Below are 17,917 nucleotides of genomic sequence, written 5' to 3'. Positions count from 1 at the left end.
AATTATTATTTTTTACTTCAAGAATTAGTAGATTTTACTTCAATAATAAACGTTATTTACTCTTAATGTTGTATTTACTTGATTTAAAACTCAATGAAAGTATTTATATTAAATCAATTATGTTTCTATACTCAAGAAATGCAGGTTGAGCAAATAATTTTCTATTTTGGAGAATATAGTTACTTGCGTATATCGAAGATTAAGAATTATTTAATTCGAGAGTATTTTACTCACTGTTAAATAATATTTCTCTGTGTGTGCTTTAATGAATTTAGGGTTATTTAGTTTTTGGATGCCGCTTCTGACTTGTCAGGTAACAAATTTTGCGTTGTTGCTTGGGCAATTTCGCGAATTTCGAGCGGAGTGCAAACTAAATTCTATTTCTCATATTTTATTTATTATTATTATGTTGTAACACTAATAACTAATAATAAATAAATAATAAATTTTACTTTTAATGACAGACGTCAGAAATGACTCAAAAAACAGGTGGGCGCCGAGTGTTACCAACCGATACCAACTAACACAAAATTCTCTAGGCGACAAAAATATATATTTTTTTAATTAAAATAAGAAAAAAGGGGGCGCAAATTAGAAAAAATAGCATAAAATACTCGTTTTATAATGGCATTGGCGCACTCATCCCATAGAAAACTCGCCAACCATTCGTTTTCTAACTTGGGATTCGTGCGCCAAATCAACCCTTATAAAACTTGTTCTTTACTATTAAAAAATTCTGACAAAAAATTTCGACTTTACTTTTTGACATTTGACATTTTTTATGTCTATTTAATGATAATGATGATCTTGTATATATTTTTTTTATAATTATTTAGTAAAGGTACAATTTTTTTTTAATAAAAGCCACAAATAACATTAAACAGAGTTACAATTTAGGATACAGCTTCCTTGTTTCCTCTTCTAATAGTCTATAGAAAATTAGTTTTCCAACAGAAATAAATAGAATCAAAGTACAACATTTAAACTCTCATAACTTCGAAATTTTTAAAGATAGAATTTTTTTAACATTTCTCCATGATAACCTGATTACGTAGAAGATGGTTGACAGGACAAAGGGAAATAAAAACCATTAAATTCGTCTCGACGTTTCGATACTTTTATTGTATCTTCAGTCAAGAAAGTCAAGGAAGACTGTGCCATGCTTCCCACGCTCAACCAAGAAGAATTCTTCGCCTGAAGAATTTCTTCTTCGTAATCAGATTATCATATTTTAAAGACAAGAAACACAAAATAGAGGATTTTTTCCATGTTCCTGGTATCTCACCTTACATGGGATTTATTTCTGGGGCGCGAGTTACAATTAATAAAAATTAAAAAAATTAATAATTTTTTTAATGACAAATGGACTTAAATGAAATTTCTTTTTTTTGCTATTTTGCCAGAAACCTGCTCCTTCCCGACGGAGTGCCCATCGACCGGCAACGCGCCCGCTTCATCGTGAAAATCTACCGCGCTGATGGTTTACCAAAAATGAACTCTTCGTTGATGGCAAACGTAAAAAAAGCCTTTACCGGCGAGTTGAGCGATCTCGTTGACCCGTACGTTCAAGTGTCCTTTGCCGGTCTGACGGTAGGTAACCACCCAAATGAGTCCAACGACGAGCTTTGTCGTTTTTTCCAAGGGTAAAACAAGCGTGAAGAAGCACAGTTATGCACCCGTTTGGAACGAACAGCTCGTTTTCACAGAGATGTTCCCGCCGTTATGTCAACGGATCAAGATCCAATTGAGGGATAACGACCCCGTTAAGCCCACCGTCATCGGGACCCACTTCATCGACCTCAAGACCATCTCCAACGACGGAGAGAAGGGTGAGATTCAGGTATAAGACATGAAGTAAATGCACCTAATTGCCGACGGAAACGGAAACGGAAATGGCAAAATTGTAGCTAAGTCTGACACTGATTCTTTAATCTGACAACATCAGAAACTTGGGAAACTCTTAGAGTTATTTTAAAGTTAGACTCTGAGTAAACATTGGTCGATATGTGAAACTTGTATGTATTCCTTCCTATCTTTAGGGAGTGTTGGTATTAAATGTCAACAAAGTGTTTTCGCATTAGATATTTTTAACATATTGATCCGATGTCTCTAGAGGAAATGAGGATGTGGTTATTTGGATAAACACATCTGCTATCTCATTGAGAAAAAGCATTATTTTTTAACATTTTTTTTGTTTCATTTACTTAGCGTTGATGCATTATTTGTTTAATCGCCGAATAATAAACGAGCGAGCCGTAATAGTCTCTCACTCATTCCCTTCCTTTGTAATTATGTTTTATCTTTTCCTTATTTTTAATAATTCATACTCTCCTATGTCGCTTTATGTTATATCAAAAGTCGGAAATTGTATCCGGGAGCAATAAAACTCATGACTGAAGCAACGTTCGAAAGTTGGAAAATTTTAGAATTTTCTTATAACAGCAGTGAGATAACTTGTGAATTTTTCAATTAGAAGAAAAACTATTGAACGTAGAGCATTTTAATTTGTTGCGTACGCCGATTAGACTGATTACCATTTGTGCACAGTTTCCAGCCTTTGCTAAAATCATTCTTGCGTAGGGGCCCTTGCTAATACATAATAATAAATATTCAGTAATATAAATATAAATACCAATAATAAATAACATTCTTGTGCAGGAGCCATACATTGTTGTAACCAAGACAGAAAATTCTTTAAATTGTATGTTGTTTTAGCAGAAAAAATAAGTTTACCATTTCACCCAAATGCATGGTGAATTTGGTAAAACAAATTTTTTTTTTCAAATTGTTGTTATGTCCCTAAGAGATTATGACACTGTTAAGTTGTTACCTAAGTATTTTATGAAAGAATAGTATTTTTATTTTGTCTATATAAACAATTTCTGTGTTCTACAGGGCTCAATTTTTTTGTTCACCATATCACCCTGGTTTACCCTACAAGAAAGACCGGTGTTCTACGATATTCAGATATCGAGAAAATTACTGATAAAATCAAAAATAGTAAAAATATAGATTTGACTATAACTTCTAAAGTATTACGAATTTTGAAGACGCCAATCATTTTACATACAGGAGTCCTTGCGAGTTGAATATGTCCATTAGTGACCTTTAAATGATAAAATAAAAAAAAATACTCGTATGTAGGACATTGATAGATACTAATCTAGTCTATTGCCTAAAATTATTTTCAACTATACAGCGTGTCTCAAAAATAAGTTATTAATGGACTTTTTCATCTCGCTGGGACAGCCGGTATGTATACGTCAAAATATTGTATTTTTGAGATACAGTTTTGCCGTAATTAGGACTTTTACTTACTTCAAAAACTTACTTCAAAAAATCGACTTTCTCATATTCGTCTCAATAACATTTTACGCACGTTTTTGCATTTCTAGGACCAATAGAAGCTGAAAAACGTTATTTTAACCCATTTCAAAATTTTTGATTTTTTGAAGAAAATTTTGGTGGCATCATAGAAAAAATAAAAAAAATTTTTTTCTCTCTTTTAATCTAATTAAGAATAGCCAAATATAATACCCGTGTTGGTAGTCAAAAAACACTATTTGAAATTGATACATTGGATTGAAAGAAAACACAATATAGCTTACACCAATTTTATAAGTTTTACTAAAACTTGGAGCTTGGAAGTTAATAATAATACGAGTATTAGGCAAAGTCTGTAATGAGGTTTTGATTTTAGATCGATTTCTTCTTTTATATTTTTCTTTCGCATTGAAGTAAACATAGATCTGTGTTTGAAAGTTGTCTTAATTAAACAACACACAAAACCTGAATCGACTACATGCACCAAACATGTTTATCGCGTGTTGTTCTAAAGCACGAGAAGAACTGATAAGGCCACCTTTTCAGGTCAAGTGTCTGACATTGTTCATTCAATTGAATATCAGTTTAATTAGAGTTTAATTAAGGCGAAATAATGTTGTCTACAAATTATGGATTATCAAGTGTCAGAATTAGACAGTGTCAGAGTTAGGTGCATTTACATTAGTCCTAGGATGCACAAATATAATGTTACTAGAATGCACAACATGTACTAAATCCGAAATGTAAGCGGTGATAATTTATGACAGATTATATGAGAAATTATTATATTTAGTTGTTGAAACACGATGTATCACATCCTTTCTTTGTGACAATTTTGTTTTCCTATTTTGGTCACAATTGTAAGTTTTACCATATCGATCCGCTATTCCCTGTCCTAATCTACATTCCATTAAGTCTAGTTTCCTAGGATAACGAATCTATTAATTTTGAAATTCGTGACTGGCCACAATGAATTAATTACGACATACTTGATAACCAACTAAAAAGTTTTTGAAAAGCGGCACAGAAATGTTACTTTTCCACTTTGAAGACTAGAAAAGTTAAATCTGTGTTTGTCGCTCGCATTTCAAATTCTCAAGAAGCTTTATCGAGTTAAAAGCTGCACTAAGAGAAGTGCATAATAATTCAGAAACACAAAGGAAGCTTTCGGCTGCATTTTCGATTTTTTAGAGTGTTTTGTGAAAAACTATTATTTTTTAGCAATGGTAAAATTTCAAATAAAAATTAAATTTTCGACACCGATTACTCATAACACGAAACAAGAGCATAAATGATCAAAAGGGAATAATTTAACAGTTATTTTCTTTTGAATTACAAAATTACACCAATTTATTTAAAAAATACAGACCAATTTATTTTAAGTGCTCAAACTTTTCACTTTCTTTTTTATTTCATACGGCATTTTTATTAAATATAGGTGATTCGGTTAAGGCTCCTTTCATTTTTCTTTTAAATTATCTTAAAGTTTCAAGATTTCTTTTGAAATATTATTTCTAAAAAAACAACAGAGTATAGTCGTTAAAGTTTTGTGAAACAAATTTTCAATTTAAACACGAGTTAAGCCCTTGATCTTACAGAATAAAGTAAAACATTTCAAGTGTCTTACACAGCCACCAACCTTACAAAAATACTTCAAAACCCATATAATAACACGAATGTAAAGACTTTTATAATAACATTTACAAGAGAAAACTAGAAATGTTATTGAATTAAATTACAATATTCTACAAAGTCCATTCTTTAATCAAAACAAAAATTCGTTGAAATCCGACACAGAATAACAAAAATATTGCAATGTGAAAAACCGCCAAATTTTAGGTGTCTGGATAATTTTCGCGGCCAGTGTATATTATGATATTAGGAGTAAAAGTGATAGTTTATGTGGCGAAACTTAACGTAGTAGGCGACATAAACTTACTTTTTCTCTGAATAACATATACTATTTTATCTGAGAGTGAAGAGCAACACTCAATTAGCAAGTAAATGAATCAAATAATCAGGACAAGTAATAAAACACTTATAAACGTCAGTATCGACATTTGTGTTGAGATTTTTTTTTTAAAATTTAACTAGTGTAGTTAGTAGTTGCTGATGATTATGATCCACAATGCACCTCTCCAAAAATTGCTGAAGTAGGGAAAAAACAAAAAGAAACAACATTGGTACCTAAATGTAAACCGTTTACACATAATCGACTCAATTGAAGCGAAACAACAGCATAAAAGATCAAAGCAGAATAAGTGAAAAATTATTTTCTTTTAAATTACAAAATCACACCAAATTATTTAAAAAATATAGTTTAATTTATTTTAACAAGTGCCTAAACTTTCCCCTTTTTTATCACTTACGGCATTTTTATTAAATGTTGGTGATTCGACTAAAGCTCCTTTTATTTTTCTTTTACATTATCTGTCTTATTCAGCCACCACCCTTACAAAAAATACTTTAAAACCTATATATTAACACGAAAGTAAAATTTTGTTATAATTTTTCATTAAAAAAATAGTCTTTTATGAATATTATGATATAAGGAGTAAAAGTGATAGTTTATGTGGCAAAATTGAACGTAGTGGGTCACATAAACTCATTTTTACTCCGAATAACATATACTATTTCATCTGCAAACGTATACAGAACGAGAGTGAAGAGCAACACTCAATTAGCAAGTAAATGAATCAAATAATCAATACACTTTGCAAGTACTAAAACGCTTATTATAAACGTCAGTATCGGAATTTGTGTTAAATTTAACTAATGCAGTTGGCAGCTGCTGATGATTTACAATGTATTTCTCCAGAAATTGCTAAAGTAGCGAAAAAGACAAGAAAGAAACAACATTGGTACCTAAATGTCAATAATGTCGTAGTAAAAGTAAAAACGCCTAGGCGCAAAAATCTAAAAGGTGCTGCATTTGGTCATAAAAGTCATCACTTTTAAACTATTTTAAAACTTAAATCACATTTTACGTCTAATAAAGCCTCATAATTTACAAGAGAAATGTCACAAAATAAATCCTTCTGGAAAATCTTCATCAATTCAAATCCCGGTCTTGAGCAAACTCTAATCTTCAATTAAAATGTCTCTGATCAAGTCGGACATACGTTAATGGTAATATAAATTAACAAGCGCTCATTTGGATCAGGAATTTCAATTAATTACTCCAGTCACTATGTGTGTACTCCGCCATCAGCATAAACAAGATTAACGCTCTTCCATCCATTATAACATCCACTCGTCTTTTAACCCCAACCGCCAGCTTTTTATTACCACTTTGCGTTGCAAGCGTAAATAATAATTAGCCCCACGTTATGAATTTCTCATCATGTTGTGCATCCTAGATGTGCTTCTCCTCATCGGTAATTCGGCCGATTTGCAGGCTTCCTGCCCACATTCGGCCCTTCCTTCATTCACCTTTACGGCTCCACGAGGGATTACAGTCTCATCGACGAGCATTCGAGTCTAAACACGGGGCTGGGGGAAGGGGTCTCCTACAGGGCCCGTCTCCTGGTGGCAATCCGGACCGAAATCACCGACAGCATCGATCTCGCACCCTCAGCTGTGGAAATCGAGCCAACGATTCCTGTCAATGAAGCCTCGTATGCGAAAAATGAAGAGTTCTTTCTCTTCGCGACGATTCTGGATGCGTCCATGATTGATAAGAAGTTGGGAGATAAGCCGGTTTATTTTGAAATTAGTATAGGAAATGCAGGGAATGCCATTGATGGGCATAACGAGTCGGCGAGGGAGCATTACGACTCCGACAGCGACGAATTGGGTGAGTTTTTTTTGCACAATAAAAAGATTCAGAGTTTAGTGTTATTGTGGTTAAATAAATTAACTTAGGAGCTGAAACGGGTGCTCTCGAGGGGCTAAAGCTCCAAAACCGGGACAAACAGCTTCGATATATTAAAGTGGAAGCTAATAATTTATGATATTTAGCCACTTCTTGGGTTGCTGACCACAATCCTGTGTTAATATTTAAGATTATTTGAGACAACTGAAACATTTTTTATTAATTTCTGATTAGCAAACAACAAATAAAAAATTCTAAAATTTGAGTTGTTAAAATTTTTATGAAAATTGTAATAGAAATAAAAACATTATCTGAAAATAGATTAGAAATAGTAAATTTTGAGGGTCAAACAATATAAATTCTTTCTGAAAATAATAATTTCAGGAAAAACAGTAGGATAAAATAAAATACAGCAGAAATCAAATAAAGCACAATAAAAAATGAGTGAAAACAAGAAAAACCTAGCAAAACGAGGAAATTCAGCCTTGTTAACAATTATGTTGGTAGAACTGGCTCTTGTTTGTGAATATTGACTAAAGATAAGCCAGAAAAATATACAAAATAAAAATTAAAATTAAATTAAAAAAGGAACACAGAAAAGAATAGCATAACAAAACACAACTCAAAAAAAGTACAATAAATAAAGGAATAAAACTAGAAAAGAGAGAAAATGAAAATATTAGCAAAAATGTAATAAAAGAAACAAAACATCAAAATAGAGAAAAAAGAAACTAGAGTCAGGGGCAGCAACAGAAATAAAAGAAAAAAATAAACAGGAATAAATCCAAATAAGGCAACTCCCAGAATTGTAATAAGAACAAAACAGAATAAGCAGAAAAAAAAATATAATAAATTTGAGTGGTAGATAGTTGTAGAAAGTAGAAAAAGAATTAATTCTAGCAATTGATAGTCAAAAACTAGAATTGTAATTAAATGAATTAAATTTAGACATAAATTTTATAAAAAAAACCTAGAATAAGCAAACAAAACTACGTAAACAGTAACAAATATCGAAGGAAATACTGAATAAAAAAGAAATAAACTAAACACAAACAAAAATCGCAGAAAAAAGTCAAAGTAGAAAATTAAGCAACTACAAACTAAAATCAAAAGAAATTAGAAAAACAAAACAGAACTAATAAATATAAACAGTAAATAAAGAAATAAAAGTAGAAGGAACTCATAGTAAAAAGCAAAAGAGGATAAAAATTTAAAACAAAATAATAACTTTAGTGAAATGAAAAGAGAGAAATTGAAAAAAAGTTGCAAAAATGTAATAAAAGAAAGAAAACACCAGAAATAGAGAAAGAAGAAACTAGAAACAGAAGAGAAACAAATGCAAATGAAAAATAAAGCAAGAATAAAGCCAAATAGGAAAACAAAACAGAAATGAATACATTAGGCAACTCTTCGAATTGGAATTAGAACAATATAGAATAAGTAGAAAAAAATCTAAAAGAAATTTGAGTGGCAAATAGATGTAGAAGTAGAAAAAGAATTAATTCTAGCAATTAATAGTCAAAAACTAGAGTTGTAATTAAATGAAATAGAAATTTTAAAAATGCATAAATTTAATCAAAAAAAATTACGGTACAATGAGAAAACGGCGTAAACAATGACAAATATCGAAAGAAAGACTGAATAGAGAGAAGTAAACTAGACAGAAACAAAAATGCAAAAGAATGTCAAAATAGGAAATTATACATTTAAAAATTAAAATTAAAAAAATAGCAAAACAAAACAGAACTAAACAAAATATAAATAATATATAAAGGAATAAAAGTAGAAGGAACTCAAAATAAAAAGCAAATGCAGATAAAAATTAGGAGCAAAATAATAACTTTAAAGAAATGAAAAGAGAGAAATGGACAAAACTATCAAAAATGTAAAGAAAGAAAACATTAAAAATATTAAGCAAAAATAAAGCCAAATAAAAACTCAAAACACAAAATGAATAAATTCGGCAACTCCTCGAATTGGAATAAGAACAAAATTGACTAAATAGAAAAAAATTGAAAAGAAATTTGAGTGGCAAATAGATGTAGAAGTAGAAAAAGAATTGATTCTAGCAATTGATAATTAAAAACTAAAATTTTAATTAAATAAAATAGAAATTTAAAAAAATAAGAATATGTTTAATAAAAAACAACTACAATAAGCAAAGGAAACGACGTAAACAATGACAAGTATCGAAAGAAAGACTGAAAACTAGACAGAAACAAATAAAAATGCAAAAATGTTAAATAAAATTAACGAAAATAGATTATGAAAGAGGTTAAGAAAAACAAGATAATTGAAGAAGGTTTATAAAAAGTTTATATTTCTGAAAGTAAACTCGTTTTAGTTCTAACGCTTTTATAGTTTGCGAGGTTTTCAGGTTTTAAACCGTGAATATTTTTACTTTGTGAGTTGCGAACTACTTTGTTGACTATGTGGTTCAAAGGAGCACTCTATTCGTTCATTTACATTTTTACCAACCTTTTTTCTATTTTTAATTCTACAATATTACCGTATTTTCAGATTACTCTCGTGCAGGTTTTCTTGCTTTTTCAACAACAAACTGTAACTTGTTACAAACAAAAATTTTACAAACTACTTTAATACAAACAAAATGTAGAGTTTTTCTCTTAGTTTTTTTATATTAAATTAATAATCCACGAGTCTTGCTTGCAACCAGGTTTCATAGCATTTTGCAATATAAATGTCAGGTTTTTTATTTTGCAATCAAGCTTTCAGCATTGTTCAACCAAACACCAAACGATTCGTTAACAAAGACCAGAGATAGTCTTTTGTAAGAACGCATGTAGCATTTCCTCTCATTCTTGGAGCTTGGAGCAACGTTTCATGTTTCTCGACAGCCCCTAACTTAATAAAAAGATAATAAAACTCGAAACGAACTCAATTCTTTAGCATAAACACTGTAATGATTCCAAAAATCGCAATTTAGAGGCCGTTTCGTCGGACAGCGGCTCGTGGCAGAGCACCACGACCCCCACTAAACCCATGACCCACGACAAAATCTACTATTTCCTCCCTTACTGGGACAACAAGCCTTGCATGCACATCCGCTCGGTTTGGCCCGACTACAGGAGACGCATGTACAACTCGAACATAATTTCGAAAATTTCCGAAAAACTGGTAAGTCTCTGATTGAGTTTACTGAAATGAAAACTTTTATTCAAATAGGAAGACGGCCTTTCGGAGGTGAACTCGCTAATGGAATCGGACGGTCCTGAGATTGAAACACGCCTCAAACAGGTGTTGGAGGATTTGTCAATAGCCTGTGCTAAATACGTAACGATATCGCAAGCGTCGATGACGGGTCCGGGGACGGGAAAAACAAAGTTGGACAAAGAGCACCTCAAACTTTGTCAAAGGGAGATTGTAAGTGCTTGCAGGGGGGAAAATTCAACTGGAAAGGGGTGTTTCAGGAACATATTGGCAACGCTGCACGGAATCTTAGAGCTCTTGTTACCAAAAGCTCCCTCAAGGAACGGTACAAAACGGCGCAGACTTATCTCACCAAGCTGAAATTTTTAACCGAAGATGTGAGCCAAATTTTTTCAGCCAATTTCATTATAAACTGCTCAAGTCATCATTTTATTTTTTATTTTTGTTTATATTATAAATTTTATTTAAAAATAATGAGCTTTTAATTTTTTTTCCTACCTTATTTTTTATTTAGATATCCCAAGAAATACCTTTAGCTTTTCAATATTACAAACCAAATTTAATTTTCTTGGTCGTTTTTAGAAATTAAATCTACGTGTGAAAATTTTAAATTAACGTTTTCAGTTTTTACAATACATGCAAAAAATATTGATAATTTTATACAGAAAGCTAAAATTTTGTTCGAAAATTTCTGAAATGTTCTTATCATTGTTTATTTTTCTTTTAGAATTTGTCAAACGATTTTTTTGTTTACGCTTTCAAAAGTAGTTAACTTGAGGCCCTAAAATGATTTTTATTTTGTACTCAATGTTAAAGAGTGCTTTTATCAACTAATTTCAGTAGATAAAGTAATCTTTTATCGCCTTGTGAAATAAAGTAATTTTTATTTACTGTTTATACTCAAGAAATTCTGGTAGGCGAGTACAAAATAAAACGAAATATTATACACGACGATAAAGATTGTTTATCTACTCGTGAAAAAAGTCCCCTCGTGACTTCGTCACACTTAACCTTTTTACTCACATAGATAAACAATTTCTTTATCGTCTTGTATAATAAATAACTCTTTTTCGAACTCAGTCAAATAATACATAAAATAATTACTTGAGGGGCGGTAAACTTGAAAAAATGTGTACCTACAATAATTTCAAGAAAAAATGCTCCGAAATTTCAGTAATTTTAATAATTTATCAAATTAATAATTAAATTGTTTTTTGAATAATTCTTAAAATAGTAAGTAAAATAGTTATTTGAGTGGCCCTTACCTTGAAAAAATCTGTTTAACTAATTCCAAGTTCAAAAAAATTCCACCGAAATACCAATAAGATTTCACTTACATTTCAGTAATTCCAATAATCCATTGTAATTTAATTGTTTTCAGATTAATTTCTATAATTCCAATCTAATTTCTGTAATTTTGGTAATTCCAAATTAATACCTACAGTTCTAAAAAATTCAGCGTAATTTTCCGAAGAAATTATTTCCGATAATTCTAAAACAAAAATTCTAGTAAATCACAAATAAATGTAGTAATTAAAAAAAAAACAAAATTCCAGTAATTTTAATAATCCATAGTAATTCCATTTTTTTTTTCAACTTAATTTCTACAATTCCAAATTAATTCCTGTAATTCCAACATAATTATTTCAAACAATTTAAAAAAAATTCCAGTAATAAGTAAAATAATTCCATTAATTACAAACATTTTCAAGCAATTTCGAATAAATTCCAAAAATTTGAACAACTAATTTTAGTGTTTCTCATTATTTTAGGTACTTTTAGTGTACCTAAAAAGTTCGCAAAAACTGGATTTTAGATCTTGCAACAAAAATACGAACACATTTTAGTGTCTCTAAAATTAGTTTTTTCGAACTTTTTTGCAAAACAGTCCCTAAAATAAGTTTATTTTGAACTCAATGTTAAAGAGTGCTTTTATGAACTAATTTCAGTAGATAAAGTAGTCTTTTATCGTCTAGTAATATAATAGTTATTTATTATGCAAGACGATAAAATTGAAATTATATATAATATGCTTGAAAAGATAATGAAAATTTTATCGTCGTGTACAATATAAAATTTTATTCAATCTTCACTAATTTTGTAGTCAATTTGGTCGATATTTATAAATGTCAATGTAAAATTCAACAATGAAATCTAATGTCAAAGATCGTTAGCAACTAACAACCGCAGATATACAACAATGGATGTATTTTTTAAAAGAGTAGATAAAATTCAATTTTAACTTAGAGGATTGAATAAAGTAATTTTTATCTACGGAAAAAGAGAGAAACAAAGGCATTGTGTTAAAAATTTATGTATTTTCTAACTTTTCATTTCTGTTTTTTAAATATAACTACAAAACTTTGTACGTCGCACGGGAGTAAAGGAAAATAAAATTTGTGTGTTGCGTTTTCAGCTTTACTTCGTTTACAATTTCCATATTTTTAGTAGAAATTTTTTTTATTTTCTTTATACGCAAATAACAAAATTTCGTCATTCTCTTTTTATAAGTATATTTTTCAGTTTTTAATATTTTTGAGAATTTTATTTCATTTTAGTTTTAGTAAGTAGAATTTTTACAATTTAAACAACAGCAAAACTAGGGTAGTAAAATTTCACCCTGCTAAAATTTCAGCCCCAACACGCCTTACCGGACGTTTTCCTCTGGATTATCAGTGGCGGAAAACGTCAAGCTTATCAACGCATCTCTGCTCGCGACATTATTTATTCAATCGTTGACGAAGAAAGCGGTCGAGATTGTGGAAAAGTTCAAACCATGTTCCTCAAAGTGAGTTGCGACATCCTTAATTTGTGTAAAATTAGCTTTTCACGTCTAATTAATCCCGTTTCCGGTTACAAATTGACATTTTCAGCTGCCTGGAAAACGAAGCACCGGCCCTAGCGGCTGGTCCATCCCCGCCAAACTCCAGATCTATCTCTGGCTCGGAATCCTCAAACACAAAAAGTACTTTATTAATGGCATTCCCAAAGGCTACGAAACAACACACGAAATTAGAAACGTCGAACGGCCGCGTGCACTTCCCCCTTCCATCATCCATTACGTCGAAAAACACGTAACTTGACACAAAACCGGAGTATTTTATAAATTGCGCTCAATTTTCAGGTTTTTCAACTCCGGGCGCACATTTACCAAGCGCGGTCTTTGATCGGGAGCGACGCGTCGGGGCTCTCTGATCCTTTTGCAAGAGTCGTCGCGGGGGAGTTCAGCAAAACAACTCAAGTTATCGACGAGACTTTAAGTCCGACTTGGGATGAACTCCTCATTTTCGGCGAGATTCTCATTTATGGAACGGCGGAAGAAATCAAACAGGATCCACCCTCGATAATCATCGAGATTTTTGACCAAGACAAAGTGGGAAAGTCGGAGTTTATTGGGAGGGCTTTAGCCAAAGCTCATGTTAAATTAAGGGAGGAAGCTTACACCAAACCGAAATTTCCTCCGTCTTTGGAGTGGTTTGATATTACGAGAGGGAGTGACCACGCCGGTGAATTGTTGGCAGCTTTTGAGCTTTTGGAGCTTCCGAATGACGTTGATGGGGGGACTTTACCGCCACTCCCGGCGCCTAAGGACATTCCCATTTACAAGGACACGGATCTTAAGGATTTAGTACCGATGCTTCCGGTTCCGAGAGGGATTAGGCCGACTTTGGCCCGGTATCGCATCGAAGTCCTCTTCTGGGGCTTGAGGGACCTCAAAAGGATACATTTGCTCACAGTTGACAAACCTAGAGTCGATATTGAGTGCTCCGGTCATATCCTCTACTCCTCAATTATACAAAACGCGCGGAAGAACCCGAATTTTAGCAATTCGGTGAAATTCCTCGACTTGGATTTACCGGAACAAGAATTATATCGTCCTCCTTTGACAATCCGGGCTGTTGATTGTCGCAGCTTTGGCCGATATACCCTTGTGGGGACCCACATGATTAATTCAATTCACAAATACATGTACAACCCTCTCACTAAGAAAGAGAGAGAAGAAGACCGCAAACGCTCACTCAACCAACCAAAACCCGACATGCCCCTCCAACAATCCTCCCCAACCAATCTCACGTTCCCCGAGAGTGACAAAGAAAAGAGTCCTCTTCTCCCCAAAGACATTTCGATTTCTATCGGTTATGGGACGCAACAAAGTGCTTCTAAAAGCAAGACTGACAACGCAAAGAAACGGAAACCCAGTGTTGATGAAGATGTCGATGATGAGGAAGGAAGTCGTGACTGGTGGACTAAGTATTTTGCCTCTATTGAAAGAATGATTGATGAGTCGAAGGAAGCGAAGAAATTGTTAAGTCAGCAAAACGGTAATTTGCAGATTCTTGTTGATGAGGATGGTCAGCAGTCGGGGAATACGTCGGATAAGAGTCCGGGGGATGGGAAGAGGAGGTTTGGGTTTAAGACGGCGGCGACGGCGTCAAGGTTTGCAGCGAGGATTAGTCCGAAGAGTGTGAGGAAAAGGAGTAAATATAAACCGGCTTTATGCAAGGTGAACAGAAATTTGTTTATAACCATCCCGGATCCTATATTTATAACAATTTTTCTTCATGTTTTTGTTGTTTAATCTGCAATCTGTTAACAAGAAGGCTGTGAGAAATAAAAAAAGAGTACAAAGAATGTTCATCAAAGCTCAGGACTCAATAAAAAAACACGGAATAAAGAAGATTTATTGACGAATTTGTTTATTAATTATTACAATAATCTTTGTCGATTGGCCATTAATTTGAAAAAAAAGTGTGTATAACTAATTCTAATTCCAAAAAAGTCCAACAAAATTCCAGTTTTCAGATTAATTTCCATAATTCCTCAAAGGGTTTCAGTAATTTCACAAAAATTCCATTAACTCACAAATAGTTTCAGTACCTAACTCCAAAAAGAAACCACTGAAGTTTACGAAACTTCACTGAAATTCCAATAATTTCAATAATTTTTTGTAATTCTATTGTTTTCAGATTAATTTCTGTAATTCTAAATTAATCCCTGTAATTCCTACTTAATTTCCATAATTCCAACATAACTTTGTAATTATACCAAAATAACTCCTGTAATTTCAAATTGTTTACGAAATTTTTAATAAAATCAACAAATTTTTGAAAGAAATTATTTACGATAATTCTAAAAAGATTTTAGTAATTCTACAAAATCTCTCACCAAAATTCCAGTATTTCCAATAATTCATCGTGATTCCACTGTTTTTAAATTAATTTCATCAATTCCAAATTAATTTCTGTAATTTCAACTTAATTCTTACTTAATTTTCGTAATTCCAACTTAATTTTTGTATTTCTGAAATAATTCCTGTAATTCCAAATTAATTCCGATAGTTCTAAGAAATGCAACGCAGTTTTTAAAAGAAATTATTTTTGCTAATTGAATCAAAAATTTCAGTAATTTTACAAAAATTTCACTAATTTTATTAATCCATTGTAATTCTATTTTTTTCAAATCAACTCCTACGATTTAGAATTATTTACGATAATTATCTACGATAATTCTAAAAAGATTTTAGTACTTCTACAAAAATACTAGTAATTCACAAATAATTTCAGTAAATTAAAAAAAAATCTTACCAAAATTTTGGTAATTCCACTATTTTCAAATTAATGTCTATAATTACAAATTAATTTTTGTAATTTCAACTTAATTCCAACTTAATTTCTGTAATTCCAATATATTTTTTGTAATTCTGAAATAATTCATATAATTCCAAATTAATTTCGATAGTTTTAAGAAATTCGTAACGTAATTTTCAAAAGAAATTATTTCCGCTAATTTCAACAAAAATTCTAGTAATTTTAATAATCTATTGTAATTCTATTTTTTTCAAACCATTTTCTTGAATTTAGAATTATCTACCATAATTATCTACGATAATTCTAAAAAGATTTTAGTAATTTTACAAAAATACCAGTAATTCACGAATAATTTTAGTAATTAAAAAAAATCTCATCAAAATTCCAGTAATTCCACTGATTTCAGATTAACTTCCAATTAAATTCCAAATTAATTTTTATTATTTCAACTTAATTCCAATTTAATTTTCGTAATTCCAACATAATTCACAAAACTCTCACTAAAATTTCAATAATTCCACTGTTTTCAAATTAATTTCTATAATTCCAAATTAATTTTTGTAATTTCAACTTAATTCCAATTCATGTAATTCCAAATTAATTCCGATAGTTCTAAAAAATTCAACGTAATTTTCAAAAGAAATTATTTCCGCTAATTCCAACAAAAATTTCAGTAATTTTACAAAAATTTTAGCAATTTGAATAATCTATCGTAATTCCATTTTTTTTTCAAATTAATTCCTACGATTTAGAATTAACCTAGATAATTCTAAAAAAACTTTAGTCATTCTACAAAAACACCAGTAATTCACAAATAATTTCAGTAATTAAAAAAAACTCACTAAAATTCTAGTAATTTTACAATAATTCTAGTAATTTCAATAATTCATCGTAATTCTATATTTTTCAAATTAATTCCTGTAATGCCTACATATTTTTCAAAATTTCAACATAATTTTCAAAATACCAAAGTAACTTCTGTAATTTTAAATTAATCTAAGGAACTCAACATGATTTTCAAAAAAAATATTTCCAATAAATTCAAAAAAAAATCCAATAATTCACAAATTCAGTTCACACTTCAGTAACTTAAAAAAAAACACCAAAATTCTAGTAGTTCTAATAATCCATCGTATTTCCCTTTTTTCCAATTAATTCATACAATTTCAAATTAATTTCTGTAATTTAAACATAATTTTTGTGATTCAAAAATAACTCATGTAATTCCAAATTAATACCGAGTTCTAAAAAATTCTACGTAATTTTGGAAAAAAGTTATTTCCTATATTTCCAAAAAGAAGCCCAGTAATTCACAAATAATTCCACTAATTATTCTAAACAATCCAAAGATAATTTTAATAGTTCCAAATACTTCCAAATAATTCCAAGCAATTTTGATTAAATTCAAAAAATTTGTACAACTAACTCCAACTTGCAACAACTCCTCGAACTTTGTCAATCAATTGTTGACATTCATTTATTCATTTTAAGCTTTGTTTTTTAGATATATCCAACGGAACTAGAAGCCGTGCCCGAATTTGGCGAATTCAAAGAGTGGTTGCACACTTTTGAACTATACAGAGGAAAAAAGACTGGAGACGATTCAGAAGACGACAGTCGAGTCGTCGGCTACTTCAAAGTAACTCAACAGTTTTAAACATTTCCATTGGTAATTTTTCTTGTAGGGCGCTATTAAAGTGTACAAATGGCCTTTACCCAAAGACATCGAGGACCACACAATCATGGGCCTCGACCCGCAATTCGGCTTTTTCCAAGGCTTACCTTCGAACGACCCGATCCGCGTCCTAGTGCGCGTTTATGTGGTCAAAGCCAACGATCTCCATCCCATGGACTTGAACGGGAAAGCCGACCCATACGTCGTCATCCAACTCGGATCAAAGCGAATCAGCGACAAGGATAATTATATCTCAAAACAGCTCAATCCAGTTTTTGGAAAGTAAGCATCCGGGATTTAATGATCGAAAAGCAGGGCCCTAACCAGGATTATATTTCGGGGGGG

The 17,917-nt window shown here is 31.3% G+C and overlaps 1 protein-coding gene across 1 annotated transcript in view; it reads left to right on the top strand.

Moving 5' to 3' along the window:
• LOC123006324 (otoferlin-like) overlaps positions 1–17,917 on the top strand; it is a 57,702-nt gene that overhangs the window by 32,662 nt on the left and 7,123 nt on the right. The window contains exons 9-19 of the mRNA XM_044400731.1: positions 1,404–1,590; positions 1,643–1,829; positions 6,722–7,120; positions 10,086–10,276; positions 10,325–10,522; positions 10,570–10,686; positions 12,945–13,097; positions 13,183–13,383; positions 13,434–14,813; positions 17,402–17,536; positions 17,583–17,854. Coding sequence (XP_044256666.1) covers positions 1,404–1,590; positions 1,643–1,829; positions 6,722–7,120; positions 10,086–10,276; positions 10,325–10,522; positions 10,570–10,686; positions 12,945–13,097; positions 13,183–13,383; positions 13,434–14,813; positions 17,402–17,536; positions 17,583–17,854 — 3,420 coding nt within the window. The remainder of the gene's footprint in view (positions 1–1,403; positions 1,591–1,642; positions 1,830–6,721; positions 7,121–10,085; positions 10,277–10,324; positions 10,523–10,569; positions 10,687–12,944; positions 13,098–13,182; positions 13,384–13,433; positions 14,814–17,401; positions 17,537–17,582; positions 17,855–17,917) is intronic.

Source organism: Tribolium madens, unplaced genomic scaffold (genome assembly GCF_015345945.1).
Source record: "Tribolium madens isolate multiple individuals breed KSU strain unplaced genomic scaffold, Tmad_KSU_1.1 Scaffold_11;HRSCAF=98;Tcas5.2_LG3b, whole genome shotgun sequence".
Taxonomy (NCBI): domain Eukaryota; kingdom Metazoa; phylum Arthropoda; class Insecta; order Coleoptera; family Tenebrionidae; genus Tribolium; species Tribolium madens.
The sequence above is the reverse complement of the archived record's forward strand: the minus strand, read 5'-3'. Positions and strand labels throughout refer to the sequence as shown.